This window comes from Bos javanicus, chromosome 3 (assembly GCF_032452875.1).
Source record: "Bos javanicus breed banteng chromosome 3, ARS-OSU_banteng_1.0, whole genome shotgun sequence".
Taxonomy (NCBI): Eukaryota; Metazoa; Chordata; class Mammalia; order Artiodactyla; family Bovidae; genus Bos; species Bos javanicus.
This window is the reverse complement of record NC_083870.1, coordinates 15,235,366-15,257,209: the sequence shown is the minus strand read 5'-3', so window position 1 is coordinate 15,257,209 and position 21,844 is coordinate 15,235,366. Positions and strand designations below refer to the sequence as shown.

At 42.5% G+C, this 21,844-nt stretch overlaps 2 protein-coding genes and 1 pseudogene across 9 annotated transcripts in view; 2 read left to right on the top strand and 1 right to left on the bottom strand.

Annotated features, from left to right (window-relative positions):
* ASH1L (ASH1 like histone lysine methyltransferase) overlaps positions 1-805 on the bottom strand; it is a 207,980-nt gene extending 207,175 nt beyond the window's left edge. For 3 of the 6 annotated variants that reach the window (XM_061412998.1, XM_061413001.1, XM_061413002.1), the window contains exon 1: positions 118-206. The gene's annotated coding sequence lies outside the window, so the exon portion shown is untranslated. Of the gene's footprint in view, positions 1-2; positions 93-117; positions 207-719 lie in introns of those variants that run through there. The other 3 variants (XM_061412997.1, XM_061413000.1, XM_061412999.1) reach the window with 3 other exon arrangements.
* DAP3 (death associated protein 3) overlaps positions 166-21,844 on the top strand; it is a 41,308-nt gene continuing 19,629 nt past the window's right edge. The window contains exon 1 of one of the 3 annotated variants that reach the window (XM_061413035.1): positions 166-248. Coding sequence is in view for 2 of the 3 variants with exons in the window: in XM_061413033.1 (XP_061269017.1) it covers positions 377-1,257 (881 nt within the window). In the remaining variant the exon portion in view is untranslated. Of the gene's footprint in view, positions 249-287; positions 1,258-1,278; positions 1,327-21,844 lie in introns of those variants that run through there. The other 2 variants (XM_061413033.1, XM_061413034.1) reach the window with 2 other exon arrangements.
* Positions 14,090-21,780, top strand: LOC133245110 (small ribosomal subunit protein uS2-like; annotated as a pseudogene).

The window sequence follows — 21,844 nt, the reverse complement described above, 5'->3', positions numbered from 1 at the left end:
ACCGCCGCTCTCCCGGAGGTCCAGGTCCGGGAGATGACAGTAGCTCCCAGGAAGCCAGGGGCTGAGTCGCGGAGGAAGTACTTAGGCCCAGAGGCCTCCCCAGACGGTTCTACTCACCGTGTCAGAGGCCGAGGCCGAGGGAGATGAGAGTGCAGGGAAGTGGGGAAGAGGGGGCGGCCGCCACCAGGCTCCTCCGCTTCCCTTGGTCCACAGCGGATCCCTCCCGCTTGTCAGGAGGCGGCCAGCGGGTGAGCGGACTGGCGGAAATGCGAGAGAGGAGAGGGGAAAGGCGTGGGGCTAAGCGGGGGAAACTGAGGGGAGGCGGGTCCCGCAACCGAGACGGGGATCTTCTCCCCCTCCGCAAAGCGAACCCAAAATGGCGGCGGGAGCGGCGGCGGCAGAGCGGCGGCGGCGGCAGCTCCTTGGGAGGGAGGGAGCGAAGGGCGCCTCGTGCCCCCCCACCTCCCACTCCTCCCTCCTCGCGTTTTCCCCCTTCGTCCTCCCCCCTCACCCGACTCGGGCGGCGGAGCGCGCACGCCCGCCCGCACGCGCCAGAGTGTATCTGGGCTTGTCGCTCGCTGCTCCCACCAACCACCGCCTTCGGCCGCCTTGCGCGCCCGCCAGCCAGTACGCACTCCCTCTGGGGCGCCTTGTGGCACAGTCCTCCCCTTCCCCTCGGCCCCTGTCAAGCCAGCTCTGGCGCGGGCCCTCACGCGTACCTTCAGCAGCGCGAGCCCAAGCCTCCTCCTCCACCTCCTCTCCTCTCCTCCCCCCCTTCCCCGCCCCCACTGCCACCAACCGCCGCCACGGCCGCCGCGGCCTCCTCCTCCTCCGGCCCCCCCGACATACCCTCCACCCCTCACGCGTGCGCCTCCCACAATCCCCCCCGCTGGACTGTTCCATTCCCGTTGGCTGTAGAAGCGGGGGAGAAGACGACAGGCGAAGCGGGCAAAGCTTGCCGTTAGGACACGAATTACCGCGAGCGACGGAGAGAAACCTGTGGCTATTTACCTCGCTGGCCGCGGCGCCCTGGCGCCGCAGCTTCCTTTTCTGGCCTCGCCCTGGCCGCGGCGAGCGGGTCGGGGGCGGCCTAGCGCCCCTCCGCTGGCGGGTGGTTGGAGGCTGCGGCGGCTGCGCATTAAGCAGCTTCCTGCCTTACGACCCGAGCTTATTTCTCCGCTGCGGGACGCGCGGCGTGGAGACAGCGCTTGACAGTGTCTGCCGTTTGCCGGGCCGGGGGAGCTGGTTTGTGACTCGGTGAGGAAATGGACCGGCACGGGGGTTATACCCATGAGGGAAAGGAGCGGGACTCTGAACCTCCATGAGGTAGGGAGTGAGACCGGTAGGGCCGGCGACCCTCCTTAGGGGGCTTCCCTTTGGGCTCTGTGTTGCGGACCTAGGACCCAGGAAAGAACGCACTCAGTGGTCGACTTTTTCTTTTTTATTTAAACCCAGCTTAAATTTCTCGAGTTTCACACTACTGTTTATATGCAGTGATGTTTTTTGTGCATTTTTACGCATTCCTCGTGGGTGGATGATGAATGGATGATGTATTTTCAACCTCATTAGGCAGCCTGGTTAGGGAATAAAGATACCATATATATCAAATTCAGGTCTGGACTCCATCTGCCGTGTCTTATGTGTCCTTCAGAAAGTTATTTTTCTTAGTTCTTTGTCAACAAGAAACGAAAAATTGAACATAGAAATTAGTGAGCCCCTTATCTGCCTTCAGGGTTGATGTGCGATGAAATACGTGTAGAGTCAAATTAACTCCTAGGTACAGGGAAAGTGCAGTGTTACGTTATCGTTAACGGTGATGTTGATAAATTGGTAGTTTGTGTCCTATTCTTCCAAATCGTTAATAAAACAATGCAAATCTAGGTCTATCAGATTTCCATAGTTACTGATACTTGTGTCTCAAAGCTCTGCATGAACATTTACTTTTTCTTGATTGAATTCAAAAGAATTATGGACTATTAAAAGCCACAGGTAATTCCAAAGCTCTCTTCTAGTAATCTTTTGTTTTGCCTTGTAGGCAAAGCCGAATACATGAGACAAGGGATCCACTTAGGTTTCCCTTTTCCTTCACATCTGTGGACTTCTAGGGATCTGGCAATGGTTTCAAAATCACTGTACTAGATTAATCTCAAAGGCCATTCAAGCTCTAAAGTTAGACACTCCTAAATTTCCTCTTTACCATATTTCAATCTGTGAGTCTGGTTTTGTTTGCTTGCTTGCTTGCTTTTTTTTTTTTTTTAAGGGAAATTCACCTCAGTTACCTCACTCTATTTGCTTTTCCTAACCTTAAGTCCGAACTTTTTCATGGAGCTGTTCAGGAGCCGTTGATCTTTTTTAATTGTGCCATGTATGCAAGTGTGTTGCTCTACTAAAAGCATTTTAAATTTGTTGTCAGGAACTATGTCTAACATTTCTTTTATATTCTTTGGTAGTTTAGTGTAAAGCAAGTCAGGAAATGTTGACATGAATTTTAGATACTTAAAATATTAGAAGGGAAAGAAAATTAACATTTGTGAAATACTATGCCAGGAGAACTTGCGTTCCTGTTTAATCCTTAAAATAAACAACACTTTGAAATAGATCATATTATCCCCATTTTACAGATGAGAAGCCTGAGGCTCAAAAAAGTCAGATAACTATCTTTAGACTTGAGTTTGCCTGGCTCTTAAAAATGTAACTTTTTTCACTATATCACATTGCCTTCACAGTAAATTTGTTTTTAGCAACATAATTGCATATGCTACAAAGAAAAAAAAACACTTCTAATACAATTCCACTACACCTGTATATAAAGAGAGTTACTTATAGTCTCTGCCTTTAACTTACTTCTGATAACTGCACTTCATGAATTGCCCATTAAGTATAGACAGATAAGATAGTATTCAATTCTTTTATGTATGTCCCCAGTGCCTACCAGAGACTAAAATATATTAAGTGCTCAATAAAATGACCTTATTGAATGAATGAACCTTGAATTATTTGAACTAAGGAAAGTATGGAAAACAGAATAATGGTTCCGCGAAAGATGTCTGTGTTGTAATCCCTGGAAGCAGTAAATGTGTTATATTACATGGCAAAAGAAAATTAAGGATACTTACTAATCAGCTAATCTGAAAATAGGGAGATTACCCTGAATCATCTGGTAACCCCGCTGCAATTACAAGAGTTCTTGAAAGATGGAAGAGGAAGACCAAAGAGTCAGTGTCAGAGTGATGCAGGAGGACATAGACCTGACCAGCTGCTGCAGGCAGGCTTTGAAGATGAAGGGCAACCTCTAAAACCTAGAGAAGTCAAGAAAACATTCTCTACTACAGCACCCAGAAAGAACACAGTCCTGCTGACACTTTGATTTTGGACTTTTAAACCACAGAACTCTAGATGACAAATTTATGTTGTTTTATTATTATCACCAGGTTTGTGGCAATTTGTTACAGTAGCAATAGGAAACACAGAAAGGGGGCCAAATCACAACTATCTCCAGAGTACTTTGCCTTGGATGATGGTTTTGAATTTTAATTTAAAAGAGGGTAAGATTTAACTGAAAGTGGCTCAGACGGTAAAGCGTCTGCCTGCAGTGCGGGAGACCCGGGTTCGATACCCGGGTTGGGAAGATCCCCTGGAGAAGGAAATGGCAACCCACTCCAGTACTCTTGCCTGGAAAATTCCATGGGCTGAGGAGCCTGGTGGGTTACAGTCCATGGGGTTGCAAAGAGTCAGACATGACTGAGCGACTTCACTTCACTTCACTTCACTTTCTTTAAGCATAGTGAGAGGCCCTCAGCAAAACCGCCTAGATTTCCAGAGTTTCCCTACTGCTCTGCTTCTGGCATCAGTCCTCAAGCTGTAAATAGACAGTTGGGCTCTATGCTATTGCTGTACAGCAGCAGTCTTAGCTAAGCTGAGCTCAGATTTCCCCACTAGAATAGAAGTAATTAAACATTTATCTCATAATGCTTCCTTGCTGGGATGTTGCAGCAGGGAAAGGTGGAATGCAGATTAGCAAGAAAAGCTTTTCAGTGTACACTTTTTAAAAACTATTTATTTATTTGGCTTCGTCTGGTCTTAGTTGTGGCACATCGGCTCTCTAGTTTCGGCTCACCGGCTACCCCAAGATGTGTGGGATCTTAGTTCCCTGACCAGGGATCAAATCCGAGTTCCCCACATTACAAGGCAGATTCTCAACCACTGAACCACCAGGGAAATCCTGATGTACACTTTTAAAATAAAGTTTCAAACATTTAAAAATACAACCTACTGGAGCATCATCAGGGTTAACTTTACACTTGACAAGTTATGGTAAATACTATAAAAATATAGAGCTTCAAACTCTTATATGATAAGTAAAATATATATATATGTATGTATATATGTATATAATAGTCCATAAATAATTTTCTATTTACCAAGGGAGGAACTCTGCAATTTTTGTTTGGGTACCATGATTTTAAACTCATGCTTCAGGTAATCGCCTTTTAGCAAAGTAGAAATGTACACTCCCCACTGCCTGGGTTCAAAGCCTGACTCTTTTACTTGGTAGCTATGCAAACTTGGGTAGAAACTAGTTGGTCATAGTAATAACCCATTTTTTTAAAGTAATTTAATCCTTTTAAGAATCCTGTATGTAAATACTACTGTTTTCTCCGTTTTAGAAATGAGGAAACAGACAACACAAAGTTTAAGTAACTTGCTTAAGGTCACACAACTATTAAGTAGGAGAGCCCCATTTCAAATCCTAGAAGTTAGATTCTTTTTTTTTTTAAGAAGTTATTCTCGAGTCCATGTTTTTAACTATTCTGCCATACTTGCCACTTTATCTTTGTAAGTTGGAGATAATAATATTTATGTCATAGAATTGTTTTGAAAATATATAGAGTTAATTCACATAAAGCACTCAGACCAGTGCCTGATCTACAGAAAATGTTCAGTAAATGTTAGCTGTCGCTATTGTGGTTGCTCTGGGTTGTTTTGTTTTTTGAACCCTAGATGTTCTCCTCTGTACTTTATTTAGTAGCTGGAAGAAAGTGAACATCAAAGCAGATGTGCCTTATTCCTGTTTTTCCCAGTACAGCCCTTGTATATTTTTTATATGTTGGTATTTTAAATTGCTCTTAGCTTGGTAAATGGTATATTACCAAAGGAAGGAAAAATGTCTGGAAAACACTACTATAGTCCTTGCCCTTGTTTTACAGATAGGAAACTTGGGCTCACAGAGTAAAGGAAAAAAAAAAGATGTTTTTACAAGCTTGAAACAATGTTATTTTTCCTGTGAAGAATGGTACATGAGAAGTACCCTTGTGAGAAACCTGAGGGTTTCCCAAACCTTGCCAGGGTAGATTTAGATGTGTTGTTGGGATGGGGCCCCACTGTTTATTTTCTTTAACCTCAGCCTAACACAATTGGATGCAGCAGGATTTTTCTAAACGGAGTAATATAATTCATACAGAAAAGCTGTTTGTTAGCTTTAAAGGATTCATTAGGGGTTTGTTGATTTAATTTTTTTTAATTTACTTTCTCCCTGGGTGATAGCAACATGGCTCAGAGGTCAAAAAGTATAAAAGACACTACACTCTCTCTTCCTGCCCCCACAAGAACCCATTTCCTTTCCCTAAAGGCAAACAGGATTATCAATTTTTGTATGTCCTTCAAAATATTTACCTTTTTACAAACAAATTGGATAGATTTTCCCCTTTTGTACATAAATGATAGCTGCTGTATACCTTCTTCTGCATTTTGTTTTTGGTTTGTTTTCCACTTACTGTATGTTAGAGATTTTTTCCTCATTAATATGGAGAGAACGTTTAGGATTGTTTTGTTTATAAACAGCTGCATAGTATTCCATGGTATGGATATGCTGAATTAGACTCTTTCCATTCTTGCAATATTAGAAACAATGTTGCAGTGAATAATCTCCAAGAAGCAAATTTTTCCTACAGGACTCAAGATTTAGAACACTTTTTCTCAATCTTGGCACTGCTGAAATTTGGGACTGGATAATTCTTTGTTGTGGGAGCCTCTCCTGTGCATTGCAGAATGCTTAACAGAAACCCTGGCCTCTCAGTTCACTAGATGCCAGGAGCACCTCTCCCCCAAGTTGTGACAACCAAACTCCTATCAGACATTGCCGGATGTTTCATAGGGGACCAAGTTGCTGGTTTAGAAAAAAAGATTCCTAGGACTTCCCCAGTGGTCCAGAGTTTAGGACTCCACATTCTTAATGCAGGGGTCATGGATTGAATCCCTATGCCTGGTCAGGGAACTAAGATTGCGCATGCTACATGACATGGCAAAAAAAAAAAGTAAATGAAAAAGAATTACTGATCATTGGGAAATCAGTCTAGTTTCAATAGAGAAAAAGTTATGGCAGATTAATGTATCATCTTTTGTCAGAATTCCATGAATGGTAAACCAAAATAATGACATTTTATATATATATGTATATATATATATATATCTCTCTCTTCATTAATATAAGACATTTGATAATCTCATGGCTTTTTGGAGAAATATGTACTGAATGCTGAATTGGTTATATAACCATACCCAGAGACTACCTGTTCTTAAATGGGTTGAAATTCCCTTAACCATTGACATCTATGCAGTGGTTCTCACTCTTAGCTGCACATTGGAATCAGTGAGGTAACTCTAATACCTATGAAATACCTATGTCTGAATCTCACTAATAGACATTGTGGTTTAATTGGTCTGAGATACACTCTGGATAGCAGAGTTTTAATTATACTCAGATGATTCTAATGTGCAGCCACCATTGGAAACCAGTGATCTAGGCTATGCTACAAAACTCTTCAGATAACTGTATCGTATTAAATTGTTACTTGAATGAAATAGCTGAGGATATATTTTTCAAATTTATAATTTTCACACAATTTTTAAAGGATAGGTAATATGTTGGTGATAGATTTCAGAAAAACATTCAGATCTCCATATGGAGGATCCTGAATTGGAACCTATAACAGGAAGAGTACATTATCAAAAAAGTTTGCAAAATCCAAATAAAGTCCATGGTTTAGTGAATAGTATTGTAACTATTAATTTCTTAATTTTGATAATTGTGCTATGGGCATGTAAGATGTTAACATTAGGAGAAGTTGGATGAAGGGTGTAGGAAACTCTTTCTACTATCTTTGCTGTTCTTTTGGCCCAAAGTTTTTAAAAATGAAAACTAAAAAACTATTACAAATGTTTATCCCTTGCAACTACCTGTGTGACTCAAGTTTCTAGTATTATGCATGCAAAATAAAGTCAAATTTCATCTGATGCAGAAACTGATATGAAAACTGCAACTCTATTCAATAATTTCTGGTTTGGAATTTTATCAAAACAATTTTGGGCTTCCCAGGTGGCTTAGTGGTAAAGAATCTGCCTGCCAAGCAGGAGACACAGGTTTGATCCCTGGATCAGGAAGATCCCCTGGAGAAGGAAAAGGCAACCCACTCCAGTATTCTTGCCTGGGAAACCCCATGGACAGAGGAGCCTTGGCAGACTACTGTCCAGGGTTACAAAAGAGGCAGACATGACTTAGTGACTAAACAACAACAAAACAACTTTTAGTTCTCATTGATTAACTTTATAACTAAATTTTTTTAAGTTGTGAAGTTTCAAAAACTTTCATTAATGTAGATAATATTGACAAAGTTTCAAAACAATTAAATTTTAATAATTCAGTTATTCTTAGAAAGTGAAAGTGAAGTCACTCAGTCGTGTCTGACTCTTTGCGACCCCATGGACACCAGGCTCCTCCGTCCATGGGATTTTCTAAGCTAGAGTACTGAAGTGGGTTGCCATTTCCTTCTCGGGGAATCTTCCCGACCCAGGGATCGAACCCAGATCTTCCACATTGTAGAAAGATGCTTTGCCTTCTGAGCCACCAGGGAAGTCCAGTTATTCTTAACTAAGGTCAAAATCAACAAATAGCTGCACAAATAAAGTGTTGAGGCTACCTAGGAAGAAAAATGGTATAGTGATGAGGAATATTTACTCTCAATTCCAATAACCATGTTTAGATCCAAGCTTCTCCATTTTTTAACAGTACAGTGGTTTCCACTTGTTAGAAAAATTGTAATTTTGCAGCAAAAGTGAAAATGAAAGTCATTCAGTTGTGTCCGACTCTTTGCGACCCCATGGTCTAATTTTACAGATCCTCCCACAAAGCGGTAAAGTCTCCTTCCTACCATTTGAACCCAACCTGGACTATATGCGTGTGCTCGGTTGCTCAGTCATGTCCGACTCTTTGCGGCCCCATGGACTGTAAAAACACAGGACACCATACCTGTAACTTACATAACTGTCCGTGTGCACTCAGTCGAGTCCGACTCTTTGCAGTCCTATCAACTGTAGCCTGGCAGGCTCCTCTGCCCGTGGAATTTTCCAGGCAAGAATACAGGAGTGGGGTGCCATTTCCTACTCCAGGGGATCTCCGCAACCCAGGGATTGAACCCTGGTCAAGTTGGCCTATCATGGTCTGCAATAGAATGCAACAGTCTTCACTGGTCTGAGCCAGATTCGAAGGGGTCTTAGTGTTTTAGTTCTCTTGGACCGTTGCTCCTGCTGTGACAAGTCCAGGCCACTCTGCAAAGAAGCTGAGAGACAGTGTACAGTAGAATCAGTCATCCTAGTTGAGACTAACCTCAGATGCATGAGGAAGTACTTCAAAGATAGCCAGATCTGGTCCAGAGCAAGGGAAGTAACCAGCTTGTAGCTGTAGACTTCGGAGTGATAATAGTTATTGTTTTAAACCACTGAGTTTTGGGGTAGTTTGTTCAGCAGCAGCAACTGATAAATGCTTCAGAGGCTGCTGTGATGCTAAAATAACGTAAAGCATATAATATATAGTAGTACATTGTCTGGCATATAGTAGTCACTGCATCTTAGCTTCTATTTTTGGTTATTTTAATATGGCTAGAACAATATTTTTTTTAATAACAGCTTTATTGAGGTTGACATACTATAATTCATGTACTTCTGAGTTAAACTCAGTGTCTTTAAAGTTTACAGTTCAGTCAGTTTTTAGTATATTCACAGAGTTGCATAAACATTACTACTGTCTAATTTTAGAACATTTTTATTACCCCAAAAGTACCCACCGGTAGTCAGTCTCCATTCTCCCCTCTCCCAGCTCTGGCAACCACTAATGGAATTTTTTGTCTCAGTAGATTTGCCCATTGTGAACATTTCATATCATTAGAAGTATACTACATTTGATCTTTTGTGACAGACTTCATTCCTTTTGTTTAAAGGTTCATCCATGTTGTAACATGTATCAGAGCTTCATTGCTTATTTACTGAATAATGTTCCATTGAATGACTGCACCACATCTGTTTATCAGTTAATGGACATTTGGATTGTTTCTAGATTTTGGCTATTATGAATTATGCAGTTGTGAGCATTTCCACACAAATGGCAATGTGTGCAAATGTTTTCATTTCTCTTGGATATATAACTAGGGGAAGGTCATTTGGTAAATCCGTTAAAACTTTTGAGGAAATGACTAACAGTCAAAGTGACTGAGCCATTTTACAATCCTAGCAGCAATGTATAAGGATTCCGGTTTTCCTGCATCCTCTTCAATGCTTGTTATTGTCTGTTCTTTTTGATTTTAGCTATCCTTGTGAGTGTGAAGTGGTATCACATTGTATTTTTTTTTAATTAATTTATTTGAAGTTAAAAGACACTTGCTCCTTGGAAGAAAAGCTGTGACAATCTAGACAGTGTATTAAAGAGCAGACATTACTTTGTCAGCAAAGGTCCATATAGTCAAAGCTACGGTTTTTCCAGTAGTCATGTATGAATATGAGAGTTGGACCATAAAGAAGGCTGAGCACTGAAGAATTGATGCTTTTGAACTGTGGTGCTGGAGAAGACTCTTGAGAGTCCCTTGAACTGCAGGGAGATCAAACCAGTCAATCCTAAAGGAAATCAGCCCTGATATTCATTGGAAGGGCTGATGGCTGAAGCTGAAGCGCCAATATTTTGGCCATCTGACGCAAAGAACTGACTCTTTGGAAAAGACTCTGATGCTAGGAAAGATTGAGGGCAGGAGAAGAAAGGGGCAACAGAGGATGAGATGTTTGCATGGCATCATCAACTCAAGGGACATGAATTTGAGCAAATTCTGGGAGATAGTGAAGGACAGGGTAGCCTGGCGTGCTACAGTCCATGGGGTTGCAAACAGTCCAACACGACTGAGCGACTGAATAAAACAAAATTTATTTGGCTGCACTGGGTCTTGGTCACATGGGATCTTTTGTTGTACACACATGGGCTCTCGAGTAGTGGTGCACAGGCTTAGTTGCTCTGAGCCATGCAGGATTTTAGTGCCCTGACCAGGGATAGAATCCATGCTCCCTGCATTGCAAGGTGGATTTTTAACCACTGGACCAGGGAAGTCCTATATCACATTGCGTTTCTGATTTGTATTTTCCTAGTGGTGTTGAGAGTCCTTTCATGTGCTTAATGGTCATCGTATATCTTGTTTGGAGAAACATCTGTTTAAGTTCTTGGACCATTTTTGAGTTATGTTTTCTTTTTATTGCTCAGTTCTTTGTATAGGGATATACAGATATATAATCAGATATATTATATCTTTATCAGATACATAATTTGCCAATCTTTTCTAACGTTCTGTGGGTTTTTTATTTTCTTTGTTTTGTTGTGTTTTGTTTGTTTCTCTCTTTTTTTTGGCTGATTTTTTTTTTGCTGATTACCCCACCAGAGATCAAACCTGGCTCTGGCTATGAAAGCACTTATTCCTAACCACTGAACTGCTGAGGAATTATCTGTCTTGATAGTATGCTTTGAAGCAGAACTTTTTAATTTTGATGAAGCCCAAGTACCTATTTTTATTTTTCTTATTTGAGCTTTTGGCATCATTAAGAAACCATTGCATAATCCAAAGTCCCAGAGATTTACTCTTGTATTCTTAGAAGAAAATAGTTTTATAGTTTTAGCACTTCCATTTAGGTCTGTAATCTATTTTGAGTTAATTTTTGTATGTGATGTGAGCTAGGTGTCATAATTTCATTCTTTTACATGTGAATATTCTGCTGTCCCACCATTTCTTGACTGTTCTTGCTCCCATTGGATTTTCTTGGCACTCATGTTAAAAATCAGCTGTCTGTGGTATAAGAGTTTATTACTGAATTCTCAACCCTGTTCAATTTATCTGTAGGCATATAGGTGAGACATAAGATCTATAGGCATATGCTTATACCATAACTTTTGAAATCAGGAATGTAAGCCCTCCAACTTTTTTTTTTCAAGGTTTTATAGGCTATTCTGAGTTCATTACATTTTCATATGAATTTTGAGATCAGCTTGACAATTTCCATTAAAAAGGCTGCTGGGATTTTGCTAGATAATAATATTTGTTTTATAACCACTGGGGGCTCAGATGGTAAAGAACCTGCCTGCAGTGCAGGAGACCCAGGTTCGATCCCTGGGTCAGGAAGATCCCCTGGAGAAGGAAATGGCAACCCTCTCCAGTATGCTTGCCTAGAAAATCCCACGGACAGAAGAACCTGTCAGGTGACAGTCCCGAGGGTCAGAAAGAGTCGGACACGACTGAGTGACTAACACTAGGACTTAGGAATATTTGTTTAAAAAAGAAAGAACTGATGATATTGGCGAGCTGTACTCTCAATGAAACAATGGTGTTACAGAATAACAAAGTAGTTACTCTCAAAAATATAAAATCTAGAAACAGTAGGTGATAGCTGAAAAGTATTGGTGAGTAATGTAAAGGACCTGTATGATGATTGCTTTGAGAAACTGAAAACAGTTACCCAGGAGAAGATAAAATAGGGGACATAACTACCTTCGATTTATTGTGTGAAAGGTGGCTTGTAAAACCAAATAGAAAGACTGGTATAGTGGATTGAAAGCTACAAGGAGACGTTTTACCTCAGATTGTGAAAGAACTTTCCATAAAAGCTGAAAAGTTTCCATATGGACTGCTTAGTGCGTTCCCCATCAGTGGAAATGCTCAGGCACTTGGTAATTGACAATACAGTGTATGCAGTGGCTGATGGGAAAGAACGCAGAGTCACACACGGGTTTGAATGCTAGAACTGTCACTTCTAGGCTATATACCTTCAGGCAAGTTAGTCTATCCATCCCTGTTTTCATGTGCACTTAATAGTGTCTACTTCATAGGATTGTGTTGTCAGACAGTACCTATAAATTGCTTAATACAGTGCCTGTTTCTGGAAAAAAAGAAAAACTGGTAATAAGATCATTGTAGTATTAATTCAGTTCTGAATGAGCTCTGTATGAAGTAGATCACCTTAACCTTAAGAATTTATGGTTCTCTTTACACAAAACCTGTAAACAAATGTTTAATTGCAGTTTATTCGTAATAGCCAAAACCTGGACCTTCAGTGGATGAATAAACAGTTTATGAATAAACATTCATACCATGGAATAGTACTCAGGATTAAAAGAACAAACTATTGGGGCATGAGTTTGATCGCTGGTCAGGGAATTAAGATACCAAATGCTGCACAAGATCCCACAAGCTGTGTAGCATGGCCGAAAAAAAGTTTTTAAAATAGAAGAAGAAACTATTGGTACATGTAACACACAGCCCAAATGAATCTCCAGAAAATTATGGTAACTGGAAAAAGCTGATAGTAAAAGGTTGCATATAGTATGATTTCATTTATGTAACATTCATGAAAGGACAAAATTACAGAAACAGAACAGATTAGTTGTTGTCATGGTTAAGGAGTGGGAAGGTTGTGAAAGGGAAGTGCAGGAGGCTATATAAGGGCTGCCTGAGGGATCCTTAAAGTGATGGAAAAGTTTTGTGTTTTGACTGTGTTTGTGTCAGTATCTTGGTACTATATTGTACTATAGTTTTGCAAGGTGTTACCATTGGAAGAAACTGGGTAAAGGACACATTGTTGTTGTGTTAGATGCTCAGTCCAGTCTGACTCTTTGGGACCTCCTGAACTGTAGCCTGCAGGGCTCCTCTGTCCATGGGATTTCCCAGGCAAGAATATTGGAGTGGATTGCCATTCCTTTCTCCAGGGGATCTTCCTGATCCAGGGATCGAACCTGGGTCTACCAAATTGCAGGCAGATTCTTTACCATCTGAGCCACAAGGATACGTGGAACAGTTAAGTTCAGTTCAGTTCACTCGCTCAGTCGTGTCTGACTCTTTGCCACCCCATGAATCGCAGCACGCCAGGCCTCCCTGTCCATCACCAACTCCCGGAGTTCACCTAGACCCACGTCCATCGAGGCAGTGATGCCATCCAGCCATCTCATCCTCTGTCGTCCCCTTCTCCTCCTGCCCCCAATCCCTCCCAGCATCAGAGTCTTTTCCAATGAGTCAACTCTTCGCATGAGGTGGCCAAAGTACTGGAGTTTCAGCTTCAACATCATTCCCTCCAAAGAAATCCCAGGGCTGATCTCCTTCAGAATGGACTGGTTGGATCTCCTTGCAGTCCAAGGGACTCTCAAGAGTCTTCTCCAAACACCACAGTTCAAAAGCATCAATTCTTCGGCGCTCAGCCTTCTTCACAGTCCAACTCTCACATCCGTACATGACCACAGGACAAACCATAGCCTTGACTAGACGAACCTTTGTTGGCAAAGTAATGTCTCTGCTTTTGAATATGCTATCTAGGTTGGTCATAACTTTCCTTCCAAGGAGTAAGCCTCTTTTAATTTCATGGCTGCAGTCACCATCTGCAGTGATTTTGGAGCCCCCAAAAATAAAGTCTGACACTGTTTCCACTGTTTCCCCATCTATTTCCCATGAAGTGGTGGGACCAGATGCCATGATCTTCGTTTTCTGAATGTTGAGCTTTAAGCCAACTTTTTCACTCTCCGCTTTCACTTTCATCAAGAGCGTTTTTAGTTCCTCTTCACTTTTCTGCCATAAGGGTGGTGTCATCTGCATATCTGAGGTTATTGATATTTCTCCCGGCAATCTTGTGCTTCTTCCAGTCCAGCGTTTCTCATGATGTACTCTGCATAAAAGTTAAATAAACAGGGTGACAATATATAGTGTTGACAAACTCCTTTTCCTATTTGGAACCAGTCTGTTGTTCCATGTCCAGTTCTAACTGTTGCTTCCTGACCTGCATACAAATTTCTCAAGAGGCAGATCAGGTGGTCTGGTATTCCCATCTCTTTCAGAATTTTCCACAGTTTATTGTGATCCACACAGTCCAAGGCTTTGGCATAGTCAATAAAGCAGAAATAGATGTTTTTCTGGAACTCTCTTGCTTTTTCCATGATCCAGCGGATGTTGGCAAGTTGATCTCTGGTTCCTCTGCCTTTTCTAAAACCACCTTGAACATCAGGCAGTTCACGGTTCACGTATTCCTGAAGCCTGGCTTGGAGAATTTTGAGCATTACTTTACTAGCGCGTGAGATGAGTGCAATTGTGCGGTAGTTTGAGCCTTCTTTGGCATTGCCTTTCTTTGGGATTGGAATGAAAACTGACCTTTTCCAGTCCTGTGGCCACTGCTGAGTTTTCCAAATTTGCTGGCATATTGAGTGCAGCACTTTCACAGCATCATCTTTCAGGATTTGGAATAGCTCCACTGGAATTTCATCACCTCCACTAGCTTTGTTTGTAGTGATGCTTTCTAAGGCCCACTTGACTTCACATTCCAGGATGTCTGGCTCTAGGTCAGTGATCACACCATCGTGATTATCTGGGTTGTGAAGATCTTTTTTGTACAGTTCTTCTGTGTATTCTTGCCATCTCTTCTTAATATCTTCTTCTGTTAGGTCCATACCATTTCAGTCCTTTATCGAGTCCATCTTTGCATGAAATGTTCCTTTGGTAGCTCTGATTTTCTTGAAGAGATCCCTAGTCTTTCCCATTCTGTCGCTGAAGAAGGCTTTCTTATCTCTTCTTGCTATTCTTTGGAATTCTGCATTCAGATGTTTATATCTTTCCTTTTCTCCTTTGCTTTTCGCTTCTCTTCTTTTCACAGCTATTTGTAAGGCCTCCCCAGACAGCCATTTTGCTTTTTTGCATTTCTTTTCTATGAGAATGGTCTTGATCCCTGTCTCCTGTACAGTGTCACAAACCTCATTCCATAGTTCATCAGGCACTCTATCTATCAGATCTAGGCCCTTAAATCTGTTTCTCACTTCCATTGTATAATCATAAGGGATTTGATTTAGATCATACCTGAATGGTCTAGTGGTTTTCCCTACTTTCTTCAATTTAAGTCTGAATTTGGCAATAAGGAGTTCATGGTCACATTCACATTATTGTGCAGCCGTCACACCCTTCATCTCCATAACTCTTTTCATCTTATACCATGAGGAAACCGGTCCTTTATCTGCCTTCCAATAACAATGTGATTAATTTGTGTGCTGCAAATCAGCACTCAAAGAATATGAAAAAACTGAAAGGAGAAATCTTTACTCAATTTTTTCGTAGTATTAGTGGCTTTGAGCCTTTTTTTTTTAAGTGTCCTGATTTGTATATATCTTGGAATGTAGATTCAAGGGATTAGATCTAATAGAGTACCTGAAGAACTATGGACAGAGGTTTGTAACATTGCATAGGAAGCAGTGATCAAAACCATCCCCAAGAAAAAGAAATGCAAAAAGGCAAAATGCTTGTGTGAGGAGGCCTTACAAATAGCTGAGAAAAGAAGAGAAGCTAAAAGCAAAGGAGAAAAGGAAAGATATACCCATTTGAATGCAGAGTTTCAAAGAATAGCAAGGAGAGACAAGAAAGCCTTAATAAGTAATCAGTGCAAAGAAATAGAGGAAAGCAATAGAATGGGAAAGTCCTTTTCAAGAAAATTAGAGATGCCAAAGGAACATTTCATGCAAAGATGGGCATAATAAAGGACAGATGCGGTATGGATCTAACAGAAGCAGAAGGTATTAAGTAGAGGTGGCAAGAATACACAGAAGAAGTATACAAAAAAAAAATCTCAATGACCCAGATAACCATGATGGTGTGATCACTAGAGCCAGACATCCTGGAGTGTGAGGTCAAGTGGGCCTTAGGAAGCATCGCTATGAACAAAGCTAGTGGAGGTTATGGAATTCCAGCTGAGGTAATTCAAATCCTAAAAGCTGTTAAAGTGCTGCACTCAATATGCCAGCAAATTTGGAAAACTCAGCAGTAGCCACAGGACTGAAAAAGGTCAGTTTTCATTCCAGTCCCACAGAAGGGCAATGCCAAAGGACGTTCAAACTACTGCACAATTGTGGTCATTTCACATGCTAGCCGGAGAAGGCAATGGCACCCCACTCCAGTACTCTTGCCTGGAAAATCCCATGGACGGAGGAGCCTGGTAGGCTGCAGTCCATGAGGTCGCTAAGAGTCGGACAAGACTGAGTGACTTCACTTTCACTTTTCACTTTCATGCACTGGAGAAGGAAATGGCAACTCAGTCCAGTGTTCTTGCCTGGAGAATCCCAGGGATGGGGGAGCCTGGTGGGCTGCCGTCTATGGGGTCACACAGAGTCGGAAACGACTGAAGGACTTAGCAGCAGCACATGCTAGCGAAGTAATGCTCAAAATTCTCCACTTGGCTTCAGCAATACGTGAGCCAAGAATTTGCAGATGTTCAAGCTGGATTTAGAAAAGGCAGAGGAACCAGAGATTAAATAGAAAAAGCAAGAGAATTCCGGAAAAACATCTACTTCTTCATTGACTACACTAAAGCCTTTGACTGTGTGGATCACAACCAACTGTGGAAAATTCTTAAAGAGATGGGAATACCACAGCACCATACCTGCCTCCTTGGAAACCTGTATGCAGGTCAATAAGCAACAGTTAGAACAGGACATGGAACAACGGGCTGGTTCCGAATTGGGAAAGGAGTATGTTAAGGCTGTGTATTGTCACGCTGCTTATTTAACTTGTATGCCAGTTCATCATGTGAAATGCTGGGCTGGATAAAGCTGAAATCAAGATTGCCAGGAGAAATATCAATAACCTCACATATACAGATGATACCACCCTCATGGCAGAAAGCGAAGAGGAACTAAAGAGCATGTTGTTAAAAGTGAAAGAGGAGAGTGAAAGAGTTGGCTTAAAACTCAACATTCAAAAAACGAAGATCATGGCATCTGGCCCCATAGCTCCAGAATCACTGCAGATGGTAACTACAGCCATGAAATCAAAAGACACTTGCTCCGTGGAAGAAAAGATATGACCAAGCTAGAGAACATATTAAAAAGCAGAGACGTTACCTTGCTGACAAAGGTCCGTCTAGTCAAGGCTATGGTTTTTCCAGTAGTCATGTATGGATGTGGGAGTTGGACTATAAAGAAAGCTGAGCACCGAAGAATTGATGCTTTTGAACTCTGGTGTTGGAGAAGACTCTTGAGAGTCCCTTGGACTGCAAGGAGATCCAACCAGTCAATCTTACGGGAAATCAGTCCTCAATATTCATTGAAAGGACTGATGCTGAAGTTGAAGCTCCAGTACTTTGGCCATCTGATGTGAAGAACTGACTCATTGGAAAAGACCCTGATGCTGGGAAAGATTGAAGGCAGGAGGAGAAGGGGACGAAAGAGGATGAGATGGTTGGATGGCATCACCAACTCGATAGACATGAGTTTGAGCAAGCTCCGGGAGTTGGTGATGGACAGGGAAGCTGGTGTGCTGCAGTCCATGGAGTCGCGAAGAGTCAGACACAAATGAATGCCTGAACTGAACTGGAATGTAGAATGAGCACACATTCTATGCTTTCTGCTTTCGGTTGGCCTGTCAATTTGATTTTTTTTGTTTGTTTGTTTTTATTTAAAGGTATTTTATAGAACTTGGAAAATGTGGTTTAGTCTGGATTGTCTGCTTTGAGATTATACTTTTGAGATTCACTCTCCTTTTTTCCTTAAAATATCTTCTCTCATTCTTATATAAGCTGTGTGTGTCCTTTACCTTTAAAAGCAGTAGAAAAATATTGGGTTTTAAGAGAAGACTTCAGTGAAAAGGATGAATTGGAGAAGTTCAAGGATGGAGGCTGGTAAGATACAAGATGACTGGGTACAAGATGGAAAGCTGGTCACATTTTCCTGACCGGCATTTCCCATAATCTCTAAAACATAGCCAGAGTCATGGCCTCAGTGACCACAGGCATACATGGAGAAAGTACGCCCCTCAGGATTATGTCACCACTCTTTGTAGGACCTGACCTCCCTGCAGAGCTGCAGCCCACAGATGTCTCACATCAGTGGTGGTTCCAGGGCATATTGAGAAGATACAGGGAACAAGGTTGAGTAGGCTAGATACTGTTGGAGTGACACTAGGTCATAAGTAGTTTGGGAATTGGAAAAGTTGAGGTTGGGTGGAGGGCTTAGGGTTGGAAATCAGCTGACATGGAGGGTTAGAATTTGTATGGAGGTTGCTTGTCACAGATGGAGGCAGGGAGTTGAAGTAATTGAAATAGGGAAGGAAGGAGAACTGAAGTTAAGAAAATTGAGCTGGTCCGAGATGGTGGTGTTGGGTGTCAGGTGACGCTTGTATCAGGTGGAAATCGATGCTGGGTGGTTTGGGGCACTGGGCTGTTGTGTTGGTGGTTGCCAGAAGTGCCCCTGGGTTCTCTGATTCCTTAGAGGGACTCAGAGGTCAGCATATAGTTGTACTTACAGCTGTGACTTATTACAGCAAAAAGATACAGAGCAAAATCAGTACAGGAAAAAGGCACACTGGGCAAAATCTGGAGGAAACAGGTATAAATTTCCAGGAGTCCTTTCCCAGTAGAATCGTGTAAGACACACTTGATTCCTTCAGCAAAAAGTGGACAACACATGAAATGTTGTTGCCACCCAGGGAAACTGTCAACAGTCTCAGCGCCCAGGGTTTTTAATTGGGGCGGGCCATGCAGTCATTTGCTGCCTGGCGTGTACTAAAATTCCACATTCCAGAAGGAAAGCAAGTGTTTAACATAAACCATGTTGTTTGGGTAAATAGTTTAGGCACAGTGAGTCACTCTTACCCATTCTGGGAGTGATGGGAACTCTCCCCAGCTAAGGGGCAGCCTTGCTCTTTTAGTTCTTTCCTGCACAGTTGGATTAGGTAGCGTGTGGTGGGGGTGGGCTCTGGGCGGTGGTGAGCAGCAATGGAGGCACTAAGGCAGAGCTAAGGAGAATGGGGAGCAGAGGGTCCCTCGACTCTGCCTGTGGCCTAGAAGGTTCATCCTCAGGCCTGGGCATATGCTTATTCCACAGCAGCAACCCTTCCACTCACACCCAGGAGAATGTAATTAATAGTATTTTGTGGAGTTCCAAGGGTTCTAAGACCAAGTAAATTTGGATTAAAAAGATTTGGGGGACTTCCCTGGTGACCCAGTGGTTAAGAGTCCACCTTCCAATGCAGGGGATGCAGGTTTGATCCTTGGTCGAGGAACTAGGATCTTGGGGCAACTAAGCCCACGGGCTGAAGCTGTCGAGCCCACGCATTCTTGTGCTCCACATCCAGAGAACCCCCTTGGGCTGCAAACAGAGAAAGCCTGCACACCACAACGAAGACCCAGGGCACCTTAGGGGAAAAAAATTCTCTTTGCTTTTTTTTTTGGTTTTGTTTTTGTCACTGAGTCATATCCAACTCTTTGCAACCTTGTGGACTGTAGCTCACCAGGTTCCTCTGTCCATGGGATTCTCCAGGCAAGAGTACTGGACTGGGTTGCCATTTCCTTCTACATGAGACCTTTCTAACCCAGGAATCCAACCCACATTTCCTGCCTTGGCAGGCATGTTCTTTACCACTGAACTACCACGGAAGCCCCTCCTCTTTACTGTAGTTTTCCCCAAAGCTTTTAAATATGCAAATAGATAGCATATTCAAAAGCAGAGACATTACTTTGCCAACAAAGGTCCGTCTAGTCAAGGCTCTGGTTTTTCCAGTGGTCATGTATGGATGTGAGAGTTGGACTGTGAAGAAAGCTGAGCGCCGAAGAATTGATGCTTTTGAACTGTGATATTGGAGAAGACTCTTGAGAGTCCCTTGGACTGCAAGGAGATCCAACCAGTCCATTCTGAAGGAGATCAGCCCTGGAATTTCTTTGGAAGGAATGATGCTAAAGCTGAAACTCCAGTACTTTGGCCACCTCATGCAAAGAGTTGACTCATTGGAAAAGACTCTGATGCTGGGAGGGGTTGGGGGCAGGAGGAGAAGGGGACGACAGAGGATGAGATGGCTGGATGGCATCACTGACTCGATGGACGTGAGTCTGAGTGAACTCCGGGAGTTGGTGATGGACAGGGAGGCCTGGCATACTGCGATTCATGGGGTCGCAAAGAGTCGGACACGACTGAGCGACTGAACTGAACTGAACTGATACATACATTGTAATTATTCAAGAAATGAATAACTATATAGCATTCTCAAGTTTCTTTGGCCAGAGAACATTGATGCATCTTATGACTAGTTTCACCAAACTCATTTTGTGAACTGCTGCTCTAGAACTTTTGGTTTTGAAACACAGCAAAGCAGCCTGGAATCCCACATGTAAACAGGAGGCAGGCCAGTGGAGACCATGCCAGGCTTGTTCACCATTGAATGCTCTGTATGATTGGGCATGTAGAAGCATGTCACACGTTTTTTTGGAATGACTGAGTTAAGGCGTGCTTTGACATCTTTATTAAGAAGTTAACTTTTCTACACTTCCCAGACAAGGATCCATAACAGCATTGTTTGGGATTCCCGTTTTAATTTAAAGGAAAGCTTTCACAATGTCTAGAGTCCTTTATGTCCTGCAGATGAAGGGCGTGGGTGTCCTTAAATTTCTTGCAGCTGGGACCCACGCTTGACTTCCAAATGGAACAGTACATCTACAAAAGGAAAAATGATGGCATCTACATCATAAATCTGAAAACCTGGGCGGAACTTCTGTTGCAGGTCGTGCCATTATTGCCATTGAAAGTCCAGCTGATGTGAGTGTCACATCCTCCAGGAAGCTGTGTTGAAGTTTGCTGCTGCTCCTGGAGCCACTCCTGTTGCTGGCCGCTTCTCTCCTGGAACCTCACTAACCAGATCCGGGCAGCCTTCCAGGAGCCACAGTTTCTGGTGGTTACAGCTGCTCACAGAGACCTCTTACGTTCAGCTGCCCACCATTGCTCTGTGTAACACAGGCTCTGCAAAGAGGAGAGGAGAGTGGACGTTGTCATCCCATGCAATAAGAAAGCTGACTTGGTGGGTCTGATGTGGTGGATACTCACCCGGGGAAGTTCTGCGCATGCATGGCACCATCTCCTGTGAACACCGATGGGAGGTCATGGCTGATCTCAACTTTTACAGAGATCCTGAAGAGACTGAAAAAGAAGAGCAGGCAGCAGCTGAGAAGGCTGTGACCAGGGAGAAATTTTACGGTGAATAGACCCCTTCAGCTCCTGAGTTCTTTGCTGCTTGACCTGAGGCGGCAGACTGGTCTGCAGGCGTGCGGGTGCCATCGGTGCCTATTTGGCAGTTCCCTGCTGCAGCCTGGAGTGCGGAGCCTGCCTGAAGACCACTGTGCAGCTCCCACCGCTCAGGCCCCTGAAGACGAGGGCGCGACCACTGAGTAGTCTTAAGCTGTTCTTCCACAAGCTAAAATGGAAAGAGGCTGATGGAAAATAAACTGTTTCTAAAAGAGAAAAAGTAAACTTGAAAACTAAAAGGGAATAAAATTCATAGGAGTTTACATCATCTCTTAACTGTACTATAAGCTCTTTTGAGTCAGAGACCATAACAGCTTTGTTCAGCATCTTATTCACAGGCCCTGGCATATAACAGGTGCTGTGTAGCCGTTGAATAAATGAGTTCAACTTTATTATCTACTAGTGAATATTGAGAGTTGCATTTAAGTATTTTAAACAGTTTTTTACTTCACATGATTA